The following is a 23,190-nucleotide window of genomic DNA, read 5'->3' on the forward strand; positions in this document are numbered from 1 at the left end:
ATAAGACAGCAGTGACAGGATATGAAGGTGAAGCAGTATGAGGAGAGAAGAGGAAAGGGAAAGCATGGGTGGAAATCCCCTGCGTCTTCCTGCTCTTCTGATACTTCTTCTATGTTCACCAGCTGTTGCACACTCCAAATGCGTCCTCTTCAACTTCGGCGACTCCAACTCCGACACCGGAGGGCTCATGGCCGGCCTCGGCCTCTATCTCGGCCCCCCCTCCGGTCGCCAGTTCTTCCACCGCCCCACTGGCCGCTTCTGCGACGGCCGACTCTACATTGACTTCCTCTGTGCGTCTCCCACATCTCTTCTTCTCACTCGTGTCGATTTCCTGCACCTCTGTGATCATAACACCGAATCCTACAGGCGAAAGGTTGAAGATGAGCTATTTGAGCCCCTACTTGGAGTCACTACCAGGATCAAACTTCACCCACGGGGTCAACTTTGCTGTAGCTGGTGCGGCCACCGAGTCAACTGCGATCCCTTTCCCTCTCTCCACCCAAGTGCTCCAGTTCCTCCACTTCAAGAATCGCACTCGCGAACTCCGGCCCCAAGGTAATGCACATCTTCTCTTCATCTTCACCAGTTGATCGATTCGGTACGTGCTGACGGATTGGGTGGATCAGGCTCTGGATCACTGCTCAGCGAAAAGGAGTTCCAGAACGCAGTCTACTCCATCGACATAGGGCAGAATGATGTGTCCACTCCCTTCAGTGCAAACCTGAGCTACGCAGAGGTCGTCGTCAAGATCCCATCAATCCTCTCCAGGATCGGAGCTGCCATTGAGGCAAGTCAATCTCTTGTTCACACTCAAGTAGAACCCTCAGTTCATCATCATTTGCATCACTGCAGCTGTTGCACGAGAATGGAGGTAGGAAGTTTTGGATCTACAACACGGGCCCCTTGGGCTGTTTGCCGCAGAAGCTTGCGCTGCTGAGGAAGGACGACAGCGAGCTCGATTCACTGGGATGTCTTGCTGATCTCAACGATGCAGCCAAAGCTTTCAATGCTGGACTGAGTGAGCTATGCGACCGACTGAGATCCGACTTCAAGAATGCCACCATCGTTTACGCTGATGTCTACGCCATCAAACAAGATTTGATAGCAAACCATACCAAATACGGTGAGTTCCGCTGCTCCAATCTCTGAAGCTATCTTGCTGCGTATGAAGAATCACTGATGGTAGTAGTGTATGTCTATCTTCTTCCAGGCTTTGAGAATCCACTGATGGCATGTTGTGGGTACGGTGGACCTCCGTACAACTACAAGTTTAGGATGACTTGTGGTGAGCCGACGGTCACTGCTTGTGCTGAGGGGTCTCGCTACATTAGCTGGGATGGTGTTCATAACACCGAAGCTGCCAATTCCATCATCGCATCCAAAATCCTCTCTGCCAAGTACTCCACACCTCAGATTAAGCTAAAAGATCTCTGCAAAGGCTGACATCTGAAGCTGTAGTTCAGTCGTTTACAGTAAAAGTTGTATGCATTATTCCTAGTATCAATTTAAACAACAGGATCAACCTTACCTTCATGGTTCTGTTGCTCTGTTTCTAACAGCCTAATTGAAATATTTGAGATGGTATCGAATTAATTTAATATGATTGAAAAGTACATAAGATATTGAGGATGTTTGAGGACAATCTCGTCATTTCATGCCACATAACACACGAGCCGTCTCATCCAGAAGTAGAAACGGGCGAGGCCGCTCTCCGTTACGTATCCGTTCATTTCTCTCCAATGACCGTCCATTATGATGGAGATCAACTGCGACTTGGAATCGGACGGTTAGATGATAACTGGATGGGTCTCTAAATGGAGAGATTTCTACCTGTCCTGTACTCTTCCCTCCTCTTCGACACGGCTCTCCCTCTCTCTCTCTCTCTCTGTCTCTCCGTCGTCTCGTTGTCTGTTCGTTAGGGCTTGTGATCGCCACCGGTCGCGAGGGTTGGAGCCATGGAATTCTTGCGGTTTGGGGCTGAGGTGGCGGCAGGAGAGGAAGCCGCGACGGGGTACTGGATGCGATGGCAGACGCTCGTCTGCGCTCTGATCGTCGTCGCCCCGGCGGTCGCCGCGGTGGTTGTCGCGGCGCGGGCGCCGGCGCGACCGCTCAGGGCCGTCGATCTCTGGGCGCCGTGCTGGGCCGGGATGCACCCGGCCTGGCTTCTCGCGTACCGCGGCTTCGTGTTCTTGGCCATGGCGTGGCTACTCTTCCAGATGATTCTGTTTCGCGGATTCTCCGCGTTCTACTTCTATACTCAGTGAGCCCCCTTATTACCATAGCCGTCTTAACATGAAAACATGCTTTGTTCTCATTGCTAATTTTATTGATTAGTTAGTTCTATTCATTGTGAGACGGGGGAGAAATTTTTTCTTTCTGATTCTGGAGATCAAGAGAAGCCGATTTTCTTTCTCATGCTTGAGATGAAGTGAAACCGATTAGGGATTTTGGGTTAGCCCGTGGATTATTAAATCCTCGATATGGCAGCAGTAATTTACCACCGTACTGGAAACTGGACTGGTTGTGATCTTATCTGGTCTATTCTCTGATTGGGCATGAATACCGTTGGCTGCTGAGTCGGCTCCAGTCGGCCGAAGGCGCAGGTTCATCCTTGTGTCTCCTCTGTGCCGATGTGGGAGTACTGATGTGGCGAACCAGCACGGGAAGTCTACAAGGGATGTGGTTTGCTGGGGCTGATCTGACCTTGGAGCGGTGAGGCCGGGTAGAGGAACTGGGATCTGCTCGGCAGCAAGGTCCTGTCTTCGCTGTTGGGTCATCTTCAAGCTGCGAGGTTGTCGGGGGGCAGAGGAGGCGAAAGACAGCAGTATGAGCTGTGTAAAGATGAGAGAGTAAAGGGTTGAGAGATTGTTGCCCCCCCAATCTTGGCCTGGGGTGTGGCTCTTATGCTTGGGTATCGTGCCCTCTCCGATTGTGATCTTATCTGGTCTACTCTCTGATTGAGCATGAATACTGTTGGCTGGTGAGTCGGCTTCAGTTGACACGGTTGGTTCACTACCAAAGGTGCAGGTTCATCCTTGTGTCTCCTCCGTGCCGATATGGGAGTGTTGATGTGGTGAACCAACGTTGGAAGTCTACAAGGGAGGCGGTTTGCTGGGGCTGATCTGACCTTAGACCAGTGATTCTGCACAACAGGCCGGTGTCCGGGGGGGGGGGCTTCCCGGCTCGACCTCTTCGATGCTTTAGTTAGTGTAAGGCGGAGGAGGCAAAGACAGCAGTATGAGCTGTGTAAAGATGAGAGAGTAAAGGGTTAAGAGATTGTTGCCCCCCCCAATCTTGGCCTGGGGTGTGGCTCTTATGCTTGGGTGCCGTGCCTTCTCCGATTGTGATCTTATCTGGTCTACTCTCTGATTGAGCATAAATACCGTTGGATGGTGAATCGGATCCAGTTGGCACAGGTTCATCCTTGTGTCTCTTCCGTGCCGATGTGGGAGTGTTGATGTGGTGAACCAGCGCTGGCGCTGGAAGTCTACAAGGGAGGCGGTTTGCTGGGGCTGATATGACCTTGGAGCAGTGAGGCCTGGTAGAGGAACTGGGATTTGCTCGGCAGCGAGGTCCTCTCTTGGCCGTTGGGTCATCTTCAAGCTGCGAGGTTGTCTCCTGGGCACTAGTGATCCTGCACAACAGGTCGATGTCGGGGGGCTTCCCGTCTCGACCCCCTCGATGTTTAAGCAAGTGTAAGGTGGAGGAGGCGTAAGATAGTAGTTTGAGTTGTGTAAAGATGAGTGAGTACAGGGTTGAGAGATTGTTGCCCCCCCAATCTTGGCCTGGGGTGTGGCTCTTATGCCTGGGTGCTGTGCTCTCTCCGATTGTGATCTTATCTGGTCTACTCTCTGATTGGGCATGAATACCGTTGGTTGGTGAGTCGGCTCCAGTCGGCACGATTGGTTCACTGCCAAAGGTGCAGGTTCATCCTTGTATTTCCTCCGTGCCGATGTAGGAGTGTTGATGTGGTGAACCAGCGCTGGAAGTCTACAAGGGAAGCGGTTTGCTGGGGCTGATCTGACCTTGGAGCGGTGAGGCCTGGTAGAGGAACTGGGATCTGCTCGGCAACGAGGTCCTCTCTTGGCTGTTGGGTCATCTTCCCGGCTCGAACCCTTCGATGCTTAAGTCAGTGTAAGGCGGAGGAGGCGAAAGACAGCAGTATGAGCTGTGTAAAGATGAGAGAGTACAGGGTTGAGAGATTGTTGCCCCCTCAATCTTGGCCTGGGGTGTGGCTCTTATGCTTGGGTGTCATGCCCTCTCCGATTGTGATCTTATCTGGTCTACTCTCTGATTGGGTATGAATATCGTTGGTTGGTGAGTCGGCTCCAGTCGGCACGATTGGTTCACTGCCAAAGGTGCAGGTTCATCCTTGTATCTCCTCCGTGCCGATGTAGGAGTGTTGATGTGGTGAACCAGCGCTGGAAGTCTACAAGGGAAGCGGTTTGCTGGGGCTGATCTGACCTTGGAGCGGTGAGGCCTGGTAGAGGAACTGGGATCTGCTCGGCAACGAGGTCCTCTCTTGGCTGTTGGGTCATCTTCCCGGCTCGAACCCTTCGATGCTTAAGTCAGTGTAAGGCGGAGGAGGCGAAAGACAGCAGTATGAGCTGTGTAAAGATGAGAGAGTAAAGGGTTGAGAGATTGTTGCCCCCTCAATCTTGGTCTGGGGTGTGGCTCTTATGCTTGGGTGTCATGCCCTCTCCGATTGTAATCTTATCTGGTCTACTCTCTGATTGAGCATGAATACCGTTGGATGGTGAGTCGGATCCAGTTGGCACGGTTGGTTCACTGCCAAAGGTGCAGGTTCATCCTTGTGTCTCCTCCGTGCTGATGTGGGAGTGTTGATGTGGTGAACCAGCGCTGGAAGTCTACAAGGGAGGCGGTTTGCTAGGGCTGATCTGACGTTGGAGCAGTGAGGCCTGGTAGAGGAACTGGGATTTGCTCGGCAGCGAGGTCCTCTCTTGGTCGTTGGGTCATCTTTAAGCTACGAGGTTGTCTCCTGGGCACCAGTGATCCTGCACAATAGGTCGGTGTCGGGGGACTTCCTGGCTCAACCCCTTTGATGTTTAAGCAAGTGTAAGGTGGTGGAGGCGAAAGATAGCAGTATGAGCTGTGTAAAGATGAGAGAGTAAAGGGTTGAGAGATTATTGCCCCCCCAATCTTGGCCTGGGGTGTGGCTCTTATGCTTGGGTGTCATGCCCTCTCCGATTGTGATCTTATCTGGTCTACTCTCTGATTGAGCATGAATACCGTTGGATGGTGAGTCGGATCCAGTTGGCACGGTTGGTTCACTGCCAAAGGTGCAGGTTCATCCTTGTGTCTCCTCCGTGCCGATGTGGGAGTGTTGATGTGGTGAACCAGCGCTGGAAGTCTACAAGGGAAGCGGTTTGCTAGGGCTGATCTGACCTTGGAGCGGTGAGGCCTGGTAGAGGAACTGAGATCTACTCGGCAGCGAGATCCTCTCTTGGCTGTTGGGTCATCTTCAAGTTGCGAGGTTGTCTCCTGGGCACACCAGTGATCCTGCACAATAGGTCGGTGTCGGGGGGCTTCCCGGCTCGACCCCTTCGATTCTTAAGTCAGTGTAAGGCGGAGGAGGCGAAAGACAGCAATACGAGCTGTGTAAAGATGAGAGAGTAAAGGGTTAAGAGATTGTTGCCCCCCCCCCCAAATCTTGACTTAGGGTGTGGCTTTTATGCTTGGGTGTTGTGCCCTCTCCACCTGTGTTAGCTGAGGTGGTAGAGGTATTAATGAGGGCGTGCCTTGTGCGGCGGAGGAGTTAATGTGGGTGGCTTGCTGCCAGTCATCAATGCAGAGTACTGTCGACCATAGATGCGTGGCTCGAGATGTCAACTAGGAGGTGAAGAGGCTGGGACCTACTATCATTGATGGTCGCTGGTTCTCATGCTTTTGTTGTCATTTAGTTCACGTGGTGGAGGGAGCTGGAGGGTGCCAAATCTAGAGATATGAATGAGGGCGTGCCTTGTGCGGCGGAGGAGTTAATGTGGGTGGCTTGCTGCCAGTCATCAATGCAGAGTGCTTGTCAGCCACAGATGCATGGCTCGAGATGTCAGCCGGGAGGTGAAGAGGCTGGGACCTACTATCATTGATGGTTGCTGGTTCCCATGCTTTTATTGTCATTTAGTCCACGTGGTGGAGGGTGTCAAATCTGTCCCTATCATTCTCTACCGTTGTGATCGACAAGAAAATAATTTCCGTATAACACTCCTGTTTAGTCACACATAGAAAGTGGGAGCAGATTTAAATTGGTTTTAATTGCTTGGTGAGTGTATTACCCTTAACCTATCTTAGGGCTTAAGCATTTTGGCTCATCATGAGGAATGATAGTAGGGCTTAGTAGATTTAAATTAGTTTTAGGTTCAATAAGCTAATCATGAGGAATGGTAGGAGGGTATTTGGCATCGTAAGAGGCTCAAGAAGGAAAATATTATCCATGGATGGGATCAGATCAAAGGTACACCTTGACATGCAATCATCACTGGATTAGCCCTCACGTGCATCATGCTAGGGCTTGGCTTGTTGGATATACTATTATTGACTTAGGCCTAAGCATTTTGTGCCAATGGTCTTAGCTTTAGCAAATTAATTGGTCTATTATCTTGTTAGATCGGTAAGTGACACTTTCATAAATTAAAGTTTTAAAACTGGACCAGGAAAATCAAAACTATCATTTTAAATTTAGGTCAAGTTTTATTGTTAATAACTTGATAAGTGTTATGTAGAATCAAGATAGTCTTCAGAAGTTGGATACTTCATAACTATTTGATTTTTCCATACAATCACAACTTTAGAACAGTGATTCAGATAAATTTAAACAAAGATATGCCCACTGCTCAGTTAATAATATAGTCGAAGGATGGAGAGAACAAACAGTTGAGCAGCTTATGAGAACGAAAGAATGAACTGCTTGAATCAAGGCTGTCTGGTTTTCAAGAATACTTTTTGCCAAATAGTTTTCACGTGTTGGTACGTTTCTTGAGCCCAACATTTCAGTGATGCTGATAAGCTGTTGCCTATTGTTTCTTTTTTTGTTTTTGTTTCCATTAAGTTTAACATGACTGCTATCACTGACACATGGAGTAGAAGTGGATGATTAACTTTTGTATGGTTGAGGGCAAGGTGATAGTCAATGCCTGCAGTTAGGTGTGTATTATGAAGTATCTTCAATAGAGAAAAGTGAATTGTAGCTGCTCATTGAAGAGGGAAGGAAAATGTTTTTGTAAAGGAGTGATGGGTGAAATGGGGAAGTAACAGCATACGAGAGTTTTTTGCAGATCTGACTCTTTGATGTGATGAGAGATCACCTCGGATATGGAATAAAGTAATTGTTGAATGCTAGAGGGTTATCACAGTCCATGTCCTGTTTGGTTCTTAGTTTTGTGGCCATAAGAAAATTTTCGCATTGCTTCTTTGTGATGCATTGTTTTCGAATTAAATGCTCTTTTCTGTGTTAGACAATGTTAACGAATGTCATGTTGCCCTCTATAAACATGGAGGAACTGTGTTCTTTGTTAAGTACCTCCACATCAGCTAGTCCTTATACTTTGACATCACTGACGTTTCGCTAAATTTATTACCTATGTCTCTTTATTTTCAATTGAAAAACACAGTTTATTCGTGTTAAAAATATAACTATTCAGTTGATGTTCCTGGATGAATGATCTGCAGGTGGACGTTTGCATTAGTCATTGTCTATTTTGCGGTATGTTCCTCCACTGTTTCCCATTATTAAATTAGTTCAAAATCAGTACTGTATTTAACTATTTATTATGACTACTATCTTCTTCCCTTAGTTGGAGTTTTTGCTTTTTATTTTACATGCTAGATTGTGTATCTAGCTTGTCTCTGTTAATTCTTTTCTATATGCCCCCTAAACACAAGAAAAACAACCTACCATAGAAAGAAAATTCGTCCTAATTACATGATTTTACGCTTTTGTCTGATGTTTTTGTCTTCTGCAGATCGCAACCATTATATCCGCCCATGGCTGCTGGCTTTACTCAAAGAGAAGTATTATGCCAGAACAGGAGGTCAACAGATTCCTAAATGGTGGTTTTGAGCAGAATAGTCCTATGACTCTACCTTTGAGGACCAACAAAAATATGAATGTAATAAGATTGCAAAGCTATCATGAACAGGAAGCTGATGAAAAAAAAGCTGGATTTTGGGGTCATGCTATGCAACTTGTCTATCAGGTCAGCATCTAAATGCATGTTTATATGTTATCACTATAAAAAAGAAAAAGCATGGTATTCACTGTGACAGGTAGTCTCAGTGTGAATTCCAAGTTACTCATAATAATCACGACTTTCCAGATTTTTCATAATGGGCTTCTAGTTTAGCTGAAGTCTTCCTTCTGCTTCTATTACATGTCTCTGAAGGAGGAGAACCAACTATGGCTACATCGATAATTCAAGCATTGTATACGTCATTAGTCCAATCCTTTATAGGAACTATCCATAATAACAAACTTGCAAAATGGATCTGTTTATCATAAAGAGATGTGTTGCTCTTGACCCTGCTTCACTTTAATTGTTATTTGAACAAAAACATCACAATAAATTTTTGGTAAAAGTTATGTCTTGGTCCGAGTGGGGATAGCATTTCTCTTTTGCATGTCTATGGAGTTTTGAAAAATCCAAACATCTCAGAGATAGATATAGAGGTAGGAATTTGTCGAACGAACCTCACTCCTTCGTTTATGTCAAGAGTCAATTGATGAAAAGGGGCTGGGGAAAGTTTGAACCCAATTTTGTCTTTCGCATTTATGTGCTGAATGTTATTATAATATAAACAAAAAGACATTTTACTTCTTTTATTTTCTTTACATGCCTAACACCTTTTAATTTATATGCTTTAACCAGTATATGCTTGTTAAGTTAGTTATTACCTGAATCACTTAGATTTTTATTCCTTGCCAAGCTGTTATCAATTGAAGGTTCAAATATATTTTTAAAATTGTTCTTTTTCCCCACCTACATTGTGCTATTTTCAGTAAAAATATATAAAATTTACTATTATCATTTGATTAACAGACCAGTGCAGGTGCTGTAGTGTTGACAGACATTGTATTTTGGGTTCTTCTAGTACCATATTTGTCTTCTATAAATTTCAGGCTAAATGCTGTGAGTATCCTGAACTTGAGCAAGAAGTTTATGTGACAAGAGTCTTTCTTTATGCTTGTTCTATCTAGTTATGAATCCAAGAATCGTTTGGTAATATTTTTCCATTTAGATATTAGAATGTATATGGTCTTTATCGCATCATTTTTTAGTTTCCTTGAGGTCTTTCTCTCTCTAAGAAGATGAGAAGCCCTAATTTGAAGGGTAGTTTTTAACAAGTTCATTTCTCAACCAGAGATCAAGCGCACAAGTTCCCTTTTGCATTCTTGCTTGCATACTGATGTCCTTTCAAATTTGGAAATTCAATTGTTTCGCATTGGGTTCTTTTAATCTGTTGTTGTCTTATAAACTTTGCAAATGGGTTTCTTCTAAGTCTGTGCTATGTTCTTGCCAGGCTAAAAACTTAACTGTGTTTACAGTTTACAGTTGCATATCTAAGTTTACACAAATATATCACTCTTAGTTTATCATATTCATGGATCTCCCCTTTGTTTCTGAGTTTTCATGACCCTTCATATCATTTATTGGATTCGGGGCTTCTCCTTTTCTCCTCTCATCGACTAGCATTGTGTCAAATGTAAAATAGGTCCAGCAAGTGACACTAACAAGGATGCTTGTACTTGATGCATGTAGAAGTGCGGAACTATGGTTGTTTACATGTCTGATGCTTCTACAAATGTTTCTTTCTAGATTTCTCTGACCACTAAATAAGAGTTCAGTTACTTGTGATTCTCTTTTTAGTATATTGAACCTGATATATCTTGATTTACTTGATATGGTTCCCTGATGTATTATCACAAGCATATTCAGAACCACTAGAAATATTTACTTCCACTCCTTACTTTTCAGAGCCGAGATCTTTTCCTTAGAAGGAATAGGTTAATTTTCTTTCTGTGTTTTCATGTCTGATGCTTCAACAAATGTTTCCCTTTGTGAAGTACTTTTTTAGCATGAAATTAGTGGTGAATGCTCATAGGGGTGTATAGTTAAACACATTGTTTATGATATAATACCATCCGGCATGTGAGCAGACACATCTTTATATGTGTCTCCTGAAATTTATCATTGATGAGTGCTTGTATTTGAAATGTGTATTTGTGGCTGTGGCTTCAGTGTTTTAAAACTGTCTTGCTATTATTTTGCTTCTGAAATTTAAGAATCTCTTCGGTATATTAATGTACTTTTTCTTGTAACTCTTAAATATTTGACCGAACAAATTATTGCTCCATTTAGTATTGATATTTGATAGTTATAATTGCAATATCCTTTTCTGTTTCGTATATCTTAACTAGATCTTTGTATCAGTTAACAGTGCATTGATACTGCATGATGCAAGGGTTGCAACATTCGGCATGCATATATACTATCATGCTCTAGTTATTTGGAAAACTATCTTTGATGATGCTGTTGGTTCATTTCCTGAAACTATTGCTATGTCTTAAATAAGATAAGTCAAATAATATTACTTGCAATGAAATTATTGTTACTATTCTATACAAAGCTTTTTAGCTAATTTTATTCTATTTATGTTTAAACCATATTAACCTCTATCTGAGGATGGCAGATAATGGGCTGCATGCATTCTCTTAATGCTGTGTTTCTTCTACTCGACACTTTTCTCAATAACCTGGTATGTGTCTCATGTGCATAAGTCAAACACGTGCAGCATACTCTGTTTTCACATAGGAACCTAACTTAAATCCTTTTTGCAGCCATTTCCGCTGTTTCGAATGGCATATTTTGCGTTTTGGAGCTGTATTTATGTGACATTCCAATGGATCCTTCATGCTCGTGGTTTTACTTGGTGAGGATATCCTAGTCTTTCAAGTATTGACATTGTTATGTGTTGTTCCTAAACAGACATTCAGTTGCCCTTGTGCTCAACTTTCTATTAAGTAATTGTTTAACAATGGGATTATTGAGAGAGCCATTTTATTTATATAAAGCAAGGTAGGTATATATTATCTTGGTCTACTGGTTTCGACACATTATCGAACTAGTAAAGTACGGTATATAGTACTTAACCAATTTGGGACCAAGTTATATAGTACCGTATCAAACCTTGGTCAGACTGATTACTATATATAGCAGTTTGGTCAGTAATTAAAACCTAGTGTTTACCAATTTGACCTAGTATCGATATTGAAATGTTTGGCATGTATACAGTTTGCTTATATTATTTATTATCTTAGTCGATTATACTGGGTGGTACAGGTCAAGATACCATCTATAGTATACCAGTCTTGTACTGATCAAATAGATTACCAAACTTAGCAACAAAAAGATAATTAAATCCATACTTGGTATGAAGTAACACTAACAAGAGGCCTCAAATGGAACATTCAGGAATGTGATTATTAGTCTATATTCAAAGAACAAGTTTCATGGGAGCACATCAAACTGTGACTATTATATGATGTGATTAATTGACTTGTGACCTCACTTGAGTGATTGATGTGTGTGCAGGTGGCCTTACCCTTTTTTGGATCTTGCTACTCATTGGGCACCTCTTTGGTAACATCAGTTCTTTAATTAATTCTCTCTTTATTTGTAAGAATTAATTGTGATGCTTATGGCCGTCCACCCTGCAGGTACTTCCTCATGGCATTGGCACATATTCCGTGTTACGGATTGTATTGGTTGATCGTTAGAGCGAAGAACTCATTTTGCCCAAAATTTTTACCAAATGCTTTTATAAGGATATATTAGGTATGTTTCTAAAATGCTAAGCTCCCATGGTTACACAAGTTAGTAATCATTGCAGTACACATGCAAGTCGCCGTCATGCACAATTATGCATAATGAAGCCAATAATGTGACGACAACCTTTGCAACTCATAAACTTGTAAAATGTTCATTGGCTCTTTGTTGTTGTCATGTGAGACTTGTATGGTTAATTTTCTAATCAACTCTTTGGAGGTGGTGAATTGTACTTATGCACTGGTAATGTGATTTATTGCCAAATCATGTACCCTCTCGATACTATGAACAATTAATACATGTGCCCTTCTCACAAACTTTGGTGACCCGAGTGGTACCTCATTCCACCCACAGCAGTTCTTACATGGCATTTAATCCGCTGTTGAGATAAATTTTCATTACAATGTGTTTGGCATGACAGAACAGTTTTTGAACAGTGTTCTTCAGAAATTTCTTATGATGGGACTGTTGTAGGTGTTTTATATTTTTAATTCAGGGCAATTAATTTTAGAAGAAACTGACATAATGGGTTTGTACCTTTGAGCACTTCTCTTCCATGAATTTATTAGGGTAAGACAGCAAAAGGACAAAAGTAATGCTCATGTCCTTTTTAAGGATTATTACATGGCTCATAAGAGAATCTATCTAAATTTGATTTTTTTTAATAAATAATCTAAAAATAAAAAAACCAAATAAATCTCTATTTAAATTGACAATTTTAATGGTGATTTATACATAAATGACATGTGTTATTTTCAATTGCAGAATTAACATGTGTTATTAAATTTATTAAATGACATGGAACTATATTAGATTGCATTGTTCAACTGTGTTACATTTAATTGCAAATAATAGCTAAGATGAAAATGGATTATATTACATTTGATTCTACGATCAAGTGTAATATAGTCTATTCACGAGTGTAGCACCATAATAGATTAATCCAACTCATCTCAGATTTTACCTAGGAAAAATGTAATAATATAAATGGTTACTTCATTGTTATGATTAAAAAAAGATTCTGATATAAAGAAATTGCCCGACTGATTTTAGTAAACTCTTTAGTTATTTTAAAACTTCCAAAGTCCAATTTAAGGAAAGACGATTGGGTTTGATTCATCTAAAGGTGTTAAGATTGATTCTGCAAACACCAGTCTGATTGGAATTTTTCTAGATAAATTACCCATTTATTTATCATTTCGTTCCAATCAGCTAACGTCTTCCTCCTATTCTCTCGCCTTCACAGTGAAAGTTGATAGGGGTAAAAATGGCGATGTGACACGCCATGACAGCAACCCCCTGAGTGACACATTGCCCGAGGCTCGTCATACCCTGCGGCAGCTCGGCCTCCCACGCAACCCCAGTGGCAATGTCAGATGCCACCGAAGGTACAGTCCTGCCCTGCAGACAACCACGTCAGGTAACATCAAACTTCATCTATAAATACCCCCAAACTCTAAAGAGAAAAGGGGGGAGGACGAACTCACACACCACACTTGTATGGAGGCATCTCTTCCTTCAAAACCCTCTCCACATCGCTAACTTGGCCGTCGGAGGGGTCGGGCCGAGCGCCTCGGCCCGACCTTTATGCAGGTGCCAGAGGGGGTCGACTCTTCCAGGCGCTACGGCGGAGCTTCATGCCAACCCGACCCGACCTGCCGTCGACCCGACCTCCCGACCCGAACCACCGTGCTCAGCCTTCGGGAGACCCCGAGGGACGCCGCCCGAGATCCCTGACTTCTGGACCCCGAACCGAGCCGGACGGCCCCGAGGCCACGGCTTAAACAGATGCCCCCGCCGCATCAGATTGGCGCTCCAGTTCATTTCTCGACTTGCGGCTCGGCGATCCAGTCATGTTACGAGTCGCTCCAGTTCGGTCTCCGACTTGCGGCTCGTTAGTCCGATCATATCCCAAGTCGCGCCAGTTCATTTCCCGACTTGCGGCTCGGCGATCCAGTCATGTTACGAGTCGCTCCAGTTCGGTCTCCGACTTGCGGCTCGTCAGTCCGATCATATCCCAAGTCGCGCCAGTTCATTTCCCGACTTGCGGCTTGGCGATCCAGTCATGTTACGAGTCGCTCCAGTTCGGTCTCCGACTTGCGGCTCGTCGGTCCGATCATATCCCAAGTCGCGCCAGTTCATTTCCCGACTTGCGGCTCGGCGATCCAGTCATGTTACGAGTCGCTCCAGTTCGGTCTCCGACTTGCGGCTCGTCAGTCCGATCATATCCCAAGTCGCGCCAGTTCATTTCCCGACTTGCGGCTCGGCGATCCAGTCATGTTACGAGTCGCTCCAGTTCGGTCTCCGACTTGCGGCTCGTCAGTCCGATCATATCCCAAGTCGCCCCAGTTCGGTCTCCGACTTGCGGCTCGTCAGTCCGATCATATCCCAAGTCGCGCCAGTTCATTTCCCGACTTGCGGCTCGGCGATCCAGTCATGTTACGAGTCACTCCAGTTCGGTCTCTGACTTGCGGCTCGTCAGTCCGATCATATCCCAAGTCGCCCTAGTTCGGTCTCCGACTTGCGGCTCGTCAGTCCGATCATATCCCAAGTCGCGCCAGTTCATTTCCCGACTTGCGGCTCGGCGATCCAGTCATGTTACGAGTCGCTCCAGTTCGGTCTCCGACTTGCGACTCGGTTGTTCAAGCATTAAACGAGGACGCCCTTCATCCACGAAACCCTGAAAAACGACCCAGCACACCTCCACATAGGGGGGGGGAAGTGATAGGGGAGTCACTGCATGGTCAACGGGGATGCGGACAGTGACGCCAGCCATCCCATGGTTGGTCAACCGAAGTGACCTCCCTCAGGCAGTAATGGCGACGCGACGCGCCACGACACCACCCGCGCATGGCCCACACTCTGCCCGAGCGAGCGGGCATTAACGCTGACCCAACGTCGCCAACGTCACCCACGCTCAGCCAGCGGCTCCGTCGCCCATACCCTGCACGTTCGCCCAAATGCAGGAGGCGACGACCGAGGCCGCCCATACCCTGCGACAGGATGGTCCGCCACGCGACCCTATTGGCGATGTCAAATCCAGTCAGAGGCACGACCCTGCTCTGACAGGTAGGAACATAAGGTAGTATCAGACCCAAACTATAAAGAGTCCAGAGCCCTAAAGGTTGGGGGGGGACAACACCAGCTCTTAATACAGAAATCCCCTTCACATCCACTAATTGGACCATCGGAGGGGTCGGGCCGAAGATACGGTCCGACCTTTGTGCAGGTACTCGGTGATCACTCCACCCCGACGCTGCGGTTAGCTATCTCTCCAGACAACGCCCCGATTGGACTATCGCGAGCGCTTCTCCAAAAGACGTCAAGAAGCTCTACCTGTGATCCCCGACATCCGGACGTCTGAATCGAGCTGTACCGCCCCGAGGTTACGGCTTAAACAGGTGCAGACCGCATCAAAAGTAATCGTGATTCTTCACCCTCCCCCATCTCCTCCACATAGACCCGACAAGCTCGACAGCTGGTGTTTGACCAACTTCCCCATAAGATTCTCTCACCAAACGCGAAGGACCCCTCCGAAAGCAGGTATGCCTGTGCCATCATTAGCAGGAGTGGTGATGATGGTAGCCACGCACTCAGACTCTATTACCACGTTGCATTAATTCTTCCGACACGGCAACCTGTACCCTTTTGTCATCCCCCTCCCACCCCATTACTCCCTACCCACCGTATCTGCAGAAGCCGCTGTCGATGATGGCTGGCACAAAGCAATGACCGGTTGATGTTCTCCGCAGCACTTGATTGGGTCAAGTCGTTGTCAACCATCAGCACCGTTTGACGCTCACCTTTCCGCCTGAGAAGCCACGGAGTGGGGATGTTGCTGTGCCCACTCCCACGGCATTACAACTTTCTGCCCTCTAGGCAGTGGTGCCTCGCACGAGAGAGATCTGTGGAGTGGCGGAAGTAGGACCAATGGTTTAGATTTTTTTTTTAATATCTTGATTTTTAGATTTAAAAAATTTATATTAATTTTTTTATAATTATAAAAAAACAAAAATTTAATTTTATTTATCTTACCGTCGTTAATTTTACCGACAGAAGTACGAAAACAATCGTAAAAAGATAATTTCGACGGTCTAATTCGTGGTGACGAACGATGACGTCACTAAGGGTCGTGCGTGCGTGACTATTATGAATGAGAAGAGATAGCGACAGTGAAAAGTGAGAACCGCTTTGCATCTCTATCGACATCAATGTCATTACTTGTGATGAAAGGATTGCTCGACATTTACATCGACGCCGATACAAATGTAGAGCAACGAAAAGGCTGCTCGACAACTACGTCGATGTCAACGTAGATGTAGATGCTAAGTGGTCCTTTTGTCGCTTTACATTTATGTCGACGCCAACGGAGTTATCGAGTGATGCTGCTCTGTATCTATATCAATGTCGATACAAATACTAAGCGTCCTTTTCGTCGCTCAACTGCATCTACACATCACTTAGTAATTGTGTTGATGTCACCATCGATCTCCCTCATCTCCAACAACTAACCTACGGCCCTCAGCGACCACCTTCGTCATCCATCATTATCAACTTAAATGTTAAATTACTTTTTTATCTATTATTTTTTGTGATTTCATCGATAAATTAACGATAAATAAAACTAGATGTTTCACGTTCATAACTATAGGAATTTCAATATAAATTTTTGAAGTCTAAGAATCGAGAAGCCAAAGAGATCTAACTAAAGGAGATAATCTATAATTAGTCCGTTGAAGTGACATCTACGACCAAGCAAAATTAAATTGGTTAGCAGATTTGTAGTGTCTTCATCTAAAAAGAAATAGTTATAAAGCAATCATATAATTCATACTAACCATAGTCTCTTAGGACAAACATAATAAAACAATCGAAATTGTATTTGTTATATATTTGTATGAGACACTAGAAACAAAATAATAGAAGACAACACCTAAATTAATAATGTGGTGCTCAATCCATACAATAGAAGACTAAAGATTTAAAAATTCAATACAATAGTTCGCAATATTCGAATATATCAACTAGTAAGGAGCTTGCATAGGTACACCTATGCAACAAAACAAAGGAATAATAGAGGACAAGTCATAGGATACTATTGCACAGTTGGCAATGACTCAAAGTGACAAGCTGTCCTCCGGAATACAATAATTCCTGCACATGGCAAAGATAGATGAGAGAGAATTGAGGATTTTGCAGCTGTCTTCTGTTTCTTCTTTCTTTATATCATCAGCTCAACCCCTCATGCAAAACATGATAAAGAGAGTTCATAAGAAGGCTTTTCACCTGGAAATCAGTGCAAAGTCTTGTGGAGCCTTTGGCTTTTGGGTTGCAAAAAGCAACAAATGTTTTGCATATATAACATTCTGGAATTAGAGCTCTAAACAAATGGTTCAGTTAATCCGAGAACTCAGGGGATCAAACAAGAATCAAAGCATCTTCCTGCTACTAAATTATAGTGAAATCCAACTGAAAAAATATATATACATACCATTCAACATTTGTTCCTGATGGAGACTTCAGCTGATCTTCCAGAATCTGCCCTTTCGTTTGTTTGCTGCAAGACAATACATTCCATTTGAGATTTAAAGAACAATGCCATAAGAGGGTCAGAAGACAGGTCCGATAAGAGGTAAAATACCTTGATCTGATTCAGATGTGTTTGAACAACTCATTCCAGCTTCCGACCAGTTCAGTTGGCAATTAGAGAATCCCCTATATAAAACAGCAGAGAAGAAAAGTTGATCTTTATTAAAGCACAACCCAACCAACCCATTTTGGCTGTACAAAAGCATCTCCTCCCTCCACGTTCCAGAAAGGGCAAAAGAAATATCATATCAAAAATGATATCTACACCGACTTATCCAACCTAACACACCAAAAGATGGGAATTATCTTCTTCCTGTTTTATAACTATATACTCTTTTGCCTGATCACATATATAAGAAGATAGTAAAAAATTATGAAAAGCCGTTTAAACGGATCCAGCTCGACGGCAAACACCTTCCAGAGCTTCCACAAACATGCCGGAGAACCCTGTCAACGCCTGAAACACACCGGGCAGGCCCGTCTGTATGTTGTTAAGGGTCATCGACCGCGTGACCTCGACCGCCTTAGCATGCCTCATCATCTCATCTTCTACCTTTCTCCGACATGCTGCAATCTCCGACTTCTTCTCTGCTAATGGGTCGCGCGTGTCAAATACTTGTCCATCATTGTCGTGTCCACCACCTGGGAGCGCAAGTCCAACCATTGAGTAGGACTGATAATATTTTTTCTCGGTATTTCTCAGTGCTGTAGATTTTTTCTCAAGCTCTTTTGAGTATGTCTCAGCTCGTTTCTTAATCTTCAATTCCTCAACCTGCTTTGTGTAGATGACATGGATGACATTCATGAAACTTTTGACAGCCTCAGAGGCCACTGTGTCAGGCAGTCGATCTAGCGCTTGCTTCCACTCATCACAGAAGGCTGTAAGCTCAACTGCGACAGGTGAAGAATGGTCTTTCTGAGGATTGTCACTGCTAACCTGGAGGAGTGTGAGCTTAAGCCAGCCATACAAGGCATGGACATAGTCACGCTGATACTTGATAAGGCGGTTGAAGCTTGAATGCCATGCCGAGACTGCAGCTTCAAGATCACGGGTTGCCAGCCGATGCAAGTCCGATGTCGACTCGCCAGTAGAGGCACGATTCACAAGACCTCGGACTTGTTGCACAATATGGTTCTGGATTTCATGAAACTTATTCATTTGCCTCCACATATTCAAAAGCCTAAAAGATATTTGACGATTACGGTATTGGTTAGATACAGTTAAACAACTATCCTCCAATGCTCGTAACTAAAAGCAAGTCTTAACGGTGTAAGATGAAATCAGGAAGAATGTAAAATAAATAATTAAAGATTCCAATGAGGGAAGAGTTACTCACGCATAACAAATCTCGACAAGTTGTGGTGCAAGTTCATCATCGCGAACTTTGGTGATAGCAGAAGATGTGGTAGTGACGGCCTGTGATGTCACTATGATTAGTGAGTGCAATTTCTGTATGGAGGCCTTGGTCTTGTCCAGTTTTGCATCATCCTTTTGCCTATACTCCTGGCTCTGCAATGTTGACAGTTTCTTCTCGTGCTCAATCTTTACACCCTCTCTAACCTGTACACTCAAACAGCAAAGATGCAACCATGATAAGAATACCACCATTGCAAGACCAAAGCACTGTACTGGTTGGAGTGCTTCGACTGCTGCGTTTGAGCCGGAGATAACTGGACGAAGTCTGAAAATTATTTAACTAATAGAAAACCAATTTGAAGACCAAAAGCATGAAGTTAAAAAGCATAATAAGCTTATGGGCATTTCTGCTTCAAAGACCTTTCGCATGGCTTGATCGATGAAAATGTTTCAAATGAATAATATGGTAGTGCACATCTAGCATTTGGCAAATCAGTATTCTTAATTAATCCAAATATGTGGCATATTATGTGGATCTTTGCAATAAGCCAAACTTGTTTACACTTGCAGAGAACAAAGCAGATATGTAAGTGATTTCATCCTTGGTTTTTCAGTTAAAAAGTTACGATATTATCTATACGAGTGTCAGGGTGGAAAATGGTACAACATTCTTTCTGTACTGCTAAATTAGAGCTAGCATAACTATATGATCATCTCCTACTATGCAGCTTAGACTCAAAAGATGAATGCATGAGATAAGCACCAATATCTAACTAAAAGAAATGTAATCATAAGCCATCAGGTACGGTTTATAGATCTTTTCATTTCTAATCAGTCTCTACCATGATCATTTCTAACTAAATCATTTGTCTATATGGATAAAATATTGAACTAGCAAAGGAAGAGTCTATTTGAACCTAGTGCACGTAATAATTTGAAATGTCCCTTATATAACCACTGTGATGAATAACTTAAAAGTGGCAAAAAGCAAGTCTCTTAGTGGTAGAAAAACATAAAAGAAAAATACTAAAAGACAATGATCGCAAGACAATGCCCCCTCTGTATGAAGATAAAAAGGAACTTCAACAAAGTACCACTAAGTAATCCCATTAGCTAGAATCCAGTCATCGCATTTAAAATAAGCCTAACAAGCCACATTCATCATGCAAATTGGTTCTTTGCAAGTGAAATATCTTATAAACTATAATTGCCCAGGCACTGCACCTTTACGTTTCCCTCTAACAGAAAATCTGAAATCAACCTGCAACAGTATTTATCTTCCTACCAACTGACCAACCTCAGACGATGTAAGTGTCAGTCAATCAGGTCAAATGCTTAGGAGATGCATTCTAAGGACTCATTGACCTTAGGGTCTATTACAATCAGAACCATACTAATTATTGGACAGTGTTCGATTCAACAAAATTTCTACCCCATGGCCCATAGGAGTTTCCAATGGCATTACAATTGCTTGGCAGTCTGCCACGAACAGGAATCTGTGAAAGAAATTATATAAAACTAAAACGTTCACTAGAACCGCTAGTGGCTAAGCCAGAGAGCCATATCGTAAAGCAAAATGGAATTTTCACATGGTAAGCTATCGAACCAGGTACTAAAATTGGGCCTATCAAGTTATTGATTAATGTGAACAAGATTTGCTTTGACATGATGGCAAAATGAAAAAGGAAAAAAGATCTTATTGTCACTCAATCTCAAGGGTAAGGATGAAAGGTATTGCCCCCAAGTCCTAATACACATGGAGCGAAGGAAACCATCCATACAATGAGAATTTGGACAAAGATCAAGAAGAGAGCAACTACCGTTCCTCTCATCCTACAATTTCAAGACAACTTAAACTAATCTAGCAAGAGGTCCAGATATTTGCTCCTCAGTTTCCAATGTTAACATCCGGTTCCATGTTTAAAATAATGTTTACAAACTTGTTCTGGCAGCACTTATTTCTATGTAAATTCTTAAATATATTTCAAGTGCATTTGTCTATCTACAAAAAAATTCCCTTAATTTGCTAAACTGTGCAAAGAATTGTACTGTTAAGGATGGAAATAAAGAATAGCAAGAGCAAACCAAATGTTATCGCCGAGAGGTATAGAAGATACATGATACCTTCACCTCCTCATAGAGTTTCTTCTCCCAAGCCAAGAGCCGCTCCAAAGTGGAGCCATTGCTCTTCCCTCCACCCGACTCCTCTAAAGCCACCGGATCCAGGCTGTACCGAATTGCCAGCGGCGGCTTCGATGTCCAGCTCGAGGATAGCGCGCTCAGTACACTGCTTGAGTGGTACACCGTCTCTGAAAGATGAATAAGATCAAGCATACAATTCATTGAAGCTTCAATTTGATCTCAAGTCTAAGCCCAAATGAAACTTGGGTGCCCTTCTACTTACTCTTGAGCTGCCGGAAGCTACCATCAAATTGGGCATGGCCAATCTCAAGGAGATCTGAGACAGCGCTGCCTGCATCGGCGGCCTTGATGAAATGCTCCTTGATCGCCTCTGCAATCTCCGCCAGACTTTGGTGGCGCACCACCATCCTCAGCTCGGCGACGGCAGATGACAAGGAAGTCTCCTCCCGGCCGCCAGCGTTCCACCTGGCAGACGACGATCCCACCTGCGACCTCGGCCGCAGGCGCGACTTCACCTCCGCCGCCGCGGATGATGCGATCTCCGACGGCGCCGCCTGACTAGGGGCGAAGCCCCCGTAGGCGGATCTGGTGGCCATGCTCTCGGATCTCGAGACCGTGGCCCTGTCATCTTCTTGGTCATCCTCCTGCTCCGGCTCGCCGTCGGATCTGGACGTAGAGCTGGTGGTGCTCGTGTAGCGCTCGCCCCATTCGCGACAGTGGACCTCTTCTCTTCCTCCTCCTCCTTGTTCTTCTTCTTCCTGTGATATCTGCTCCTCGTCCGATTCGCCCACTTCTTCCTCCGGAGGAAGATGGTGTTGCAGGCGATTCTTCTCCTCAAGCTCGGCCTTCCGGCGTTCGAAGAACTCGGAATCCGGGGGCGACGGAGGGTAGAAGTTCTCCCAGTCCCAGGCGGAGGAAGACTGAGAGGGAGTGGTGGCATAGGTCGAGTTCACAGCCGGGAACCGTGGGTGGCTGTCAGCCACGGCGGCGGCAGAGGGCCTATGGAAGGGGGTGCCGACAACGGTGGGGGAAGGGGAGGGGGAGAAATGGTGGCGGTGGCGGGGGCGGAGTTGAGGCGGCGGCGGCGACGGAGAGGGTGGTGGAGGGGGCTGAAGCGTGGGCGGAGGGAGGGAAGCCGAAGGGGAGGCGGCAGATGATCGGAGGAGAACGGGCGGGGTGTGCTCGGAGACAGCGAGGGGCTCGCCGACTGCGAAGCTGGCGAGGGCGGAACCAGTGAGGCGGAGGGAGCGGAGGTAGTCAGCGTGGGCGGAGGCGAGGTGGTGGCGGGAGCAGACCGCCTCCTTCATGAGGCGGCGCCGCTCCTTGCACCGGCGCACGCAGTCCTCGTTCTCCAGCCGCGACGCCGTGCAACCCATTCCCCTTCCGCAGCCAGCGGGCACGCTCGATGGCGGCGAGCACCACCACGATCAATCAACCAACCAACGGCCAGCGATGGAGCCGAGCGAGCGAGAGACGGCAACTGTCGCGGTACAATTACCGTACATGGAAAGAAAGCGAGAGCTCGATAAATAGACCAAACCAACAGATGTGAAGACACTTTATAGAGTATCACGCACCAACAAACGTGCGGTCGTTCTCACCTCACTCCGCCACGCTGCCTTATTCCACCTCGTTCGTATCCGTATAAAAATATCTTATTTTTGACAATTTAATTTATTTTTTTGACGGTAAAAGATTAAGGCTATCTGCCTACGTGGGAATCAGCCATCCGTTGGATGCGATCGCCGACAGACCAGCTGAATCCGGACCGTTCGATTCCACAGGGTTCGGATCACCCGCTTTGGCCAATGCACCATTCAGGAAAAAGGTTTTTCCCATTGGAGAATTCTGCTGGTCCCACACTCTACACATGTTTCACGAACCGGGCGCCTTGGATTCTTGGCGTTGGGGATGTGGATCAGCGGGAAGGACGGATGAGATCTGATCAAACGGTCAGCGTGAGTCGTCCGAAATATAATATTATTTATTTATTAACAGAAATACACTTTTCACGGAAATGAGTTATTATATTTCGAATAGGAAAAATAAAAAAATTCTCTATATTATAAATTCAAATGCTAAAAAAACAAGATTACAACATGGAATACCTCTTGACTTGATAAAATTGTATAAAACATATATTTTAATCTACTAATAGGAATAAATATGCAATTCTTGTACTCCTAATGGAGTACATGCTAGAAAATATTATTGGTAGATTGAATGACTTAAAGATTAATAATTTTTAATCATAGTCAATAT

General features: G+C 44.5%; 3 protein-coding genes across 3 annotated transcripts; 2 read left to right on the top strand and 1 right to left on the bottom strand.

Moving 5' to 3' along the window:
* LOC135597380 (GDSL esterase/lipase At1g09390-like) lies at positions 1-1,533 on the top strand. The gene is made up of 5 exons (XM_065090245.1): positions 1-290; positions 367-555; positions 627-787; positions 853-1,123; positions 1,211-1,533. The coding sequence occupies exons 1-5, from the start codon at positions 38-40 to the stop codon at positions 1,441-1,443; spliced, it is 1,107 nt and encodes a 368-aa protein (XP_064946317.1). The 5' UTR covers positions 1-37; the 3' UTR covers positions 1,444-1,533.
* Positions 1,534-1,826: 293 nt separating this feature from the next.
* LOC103971611 (uncharacterized) lies at positions 1,827-12,157 on the top strand. Its single transcript, XM_009385670.3, has 8 exons — positions 1,827-2,260; positions 7,687-7,720; positions 7,980-8,213; positions 9,054-9,143; positions 10,705-10,770; positions 10,853-10,944; positions 11,607-11,654; positions 11,732-12,157. The coding sequence occupies exons 1-8, from the start codon at positions 1,956-1,958 to the stop codon at positions 11,847-11,849; spliced, it is 987 nt and encodes a 328-aa protein (XP_009383945.2). The 5' UTR covers positions 1,827-1,955; the 3' UTR covers positions 11,850-12,157.
* A 5,415-nt stretch (positions 12,158-17,572) lies between these two features.
* LOC135597381 (protein ROLLING AND ERECT LEAF 2-like) lies at positions 17,573-22,462 on the bottom strand. The gene is made up of 4 exons (XM_065090246.1): positions 21,191-22,462; positions 20,911-21,095; positions 18,767-18,990; positions 17,573-18,610 (listed from the first exon to the last, which is right to left on the bottom strand). The coding sequence occupies exons 1-4, from the start codon at positions 22,302-22,304 to the stop codon at positions 17,815-17,817; spliced, it is 2,319 nt and encodes a 772-aa protein (XP_064946318.1). The 5' UTR covers positions 22,305-22,462; the 3' UTR covers positions 17,573-17,814.
* Between the last annotated feature and the right edge of the window lie 728 nt (positions 22,463-23,190).

This window comes from Musa acuminata, chromosome BXJ1-11 (assembly GCF_036884655.1).
Source record: "Musa acuminata AAA Group cultivar baxijiao chromosome BXJ1-11, Cavendish_Baxijiao_AAA, whole genome shotgun sequence".
In the NCBI taxonomy this organism is placed as follows: domain Eukaryota; kingdom Viridiplantae; phylum Streptophyta; class Magnoliopsida; order Zingiberales; family Musaceae; genus Musa; species Musa acuminata.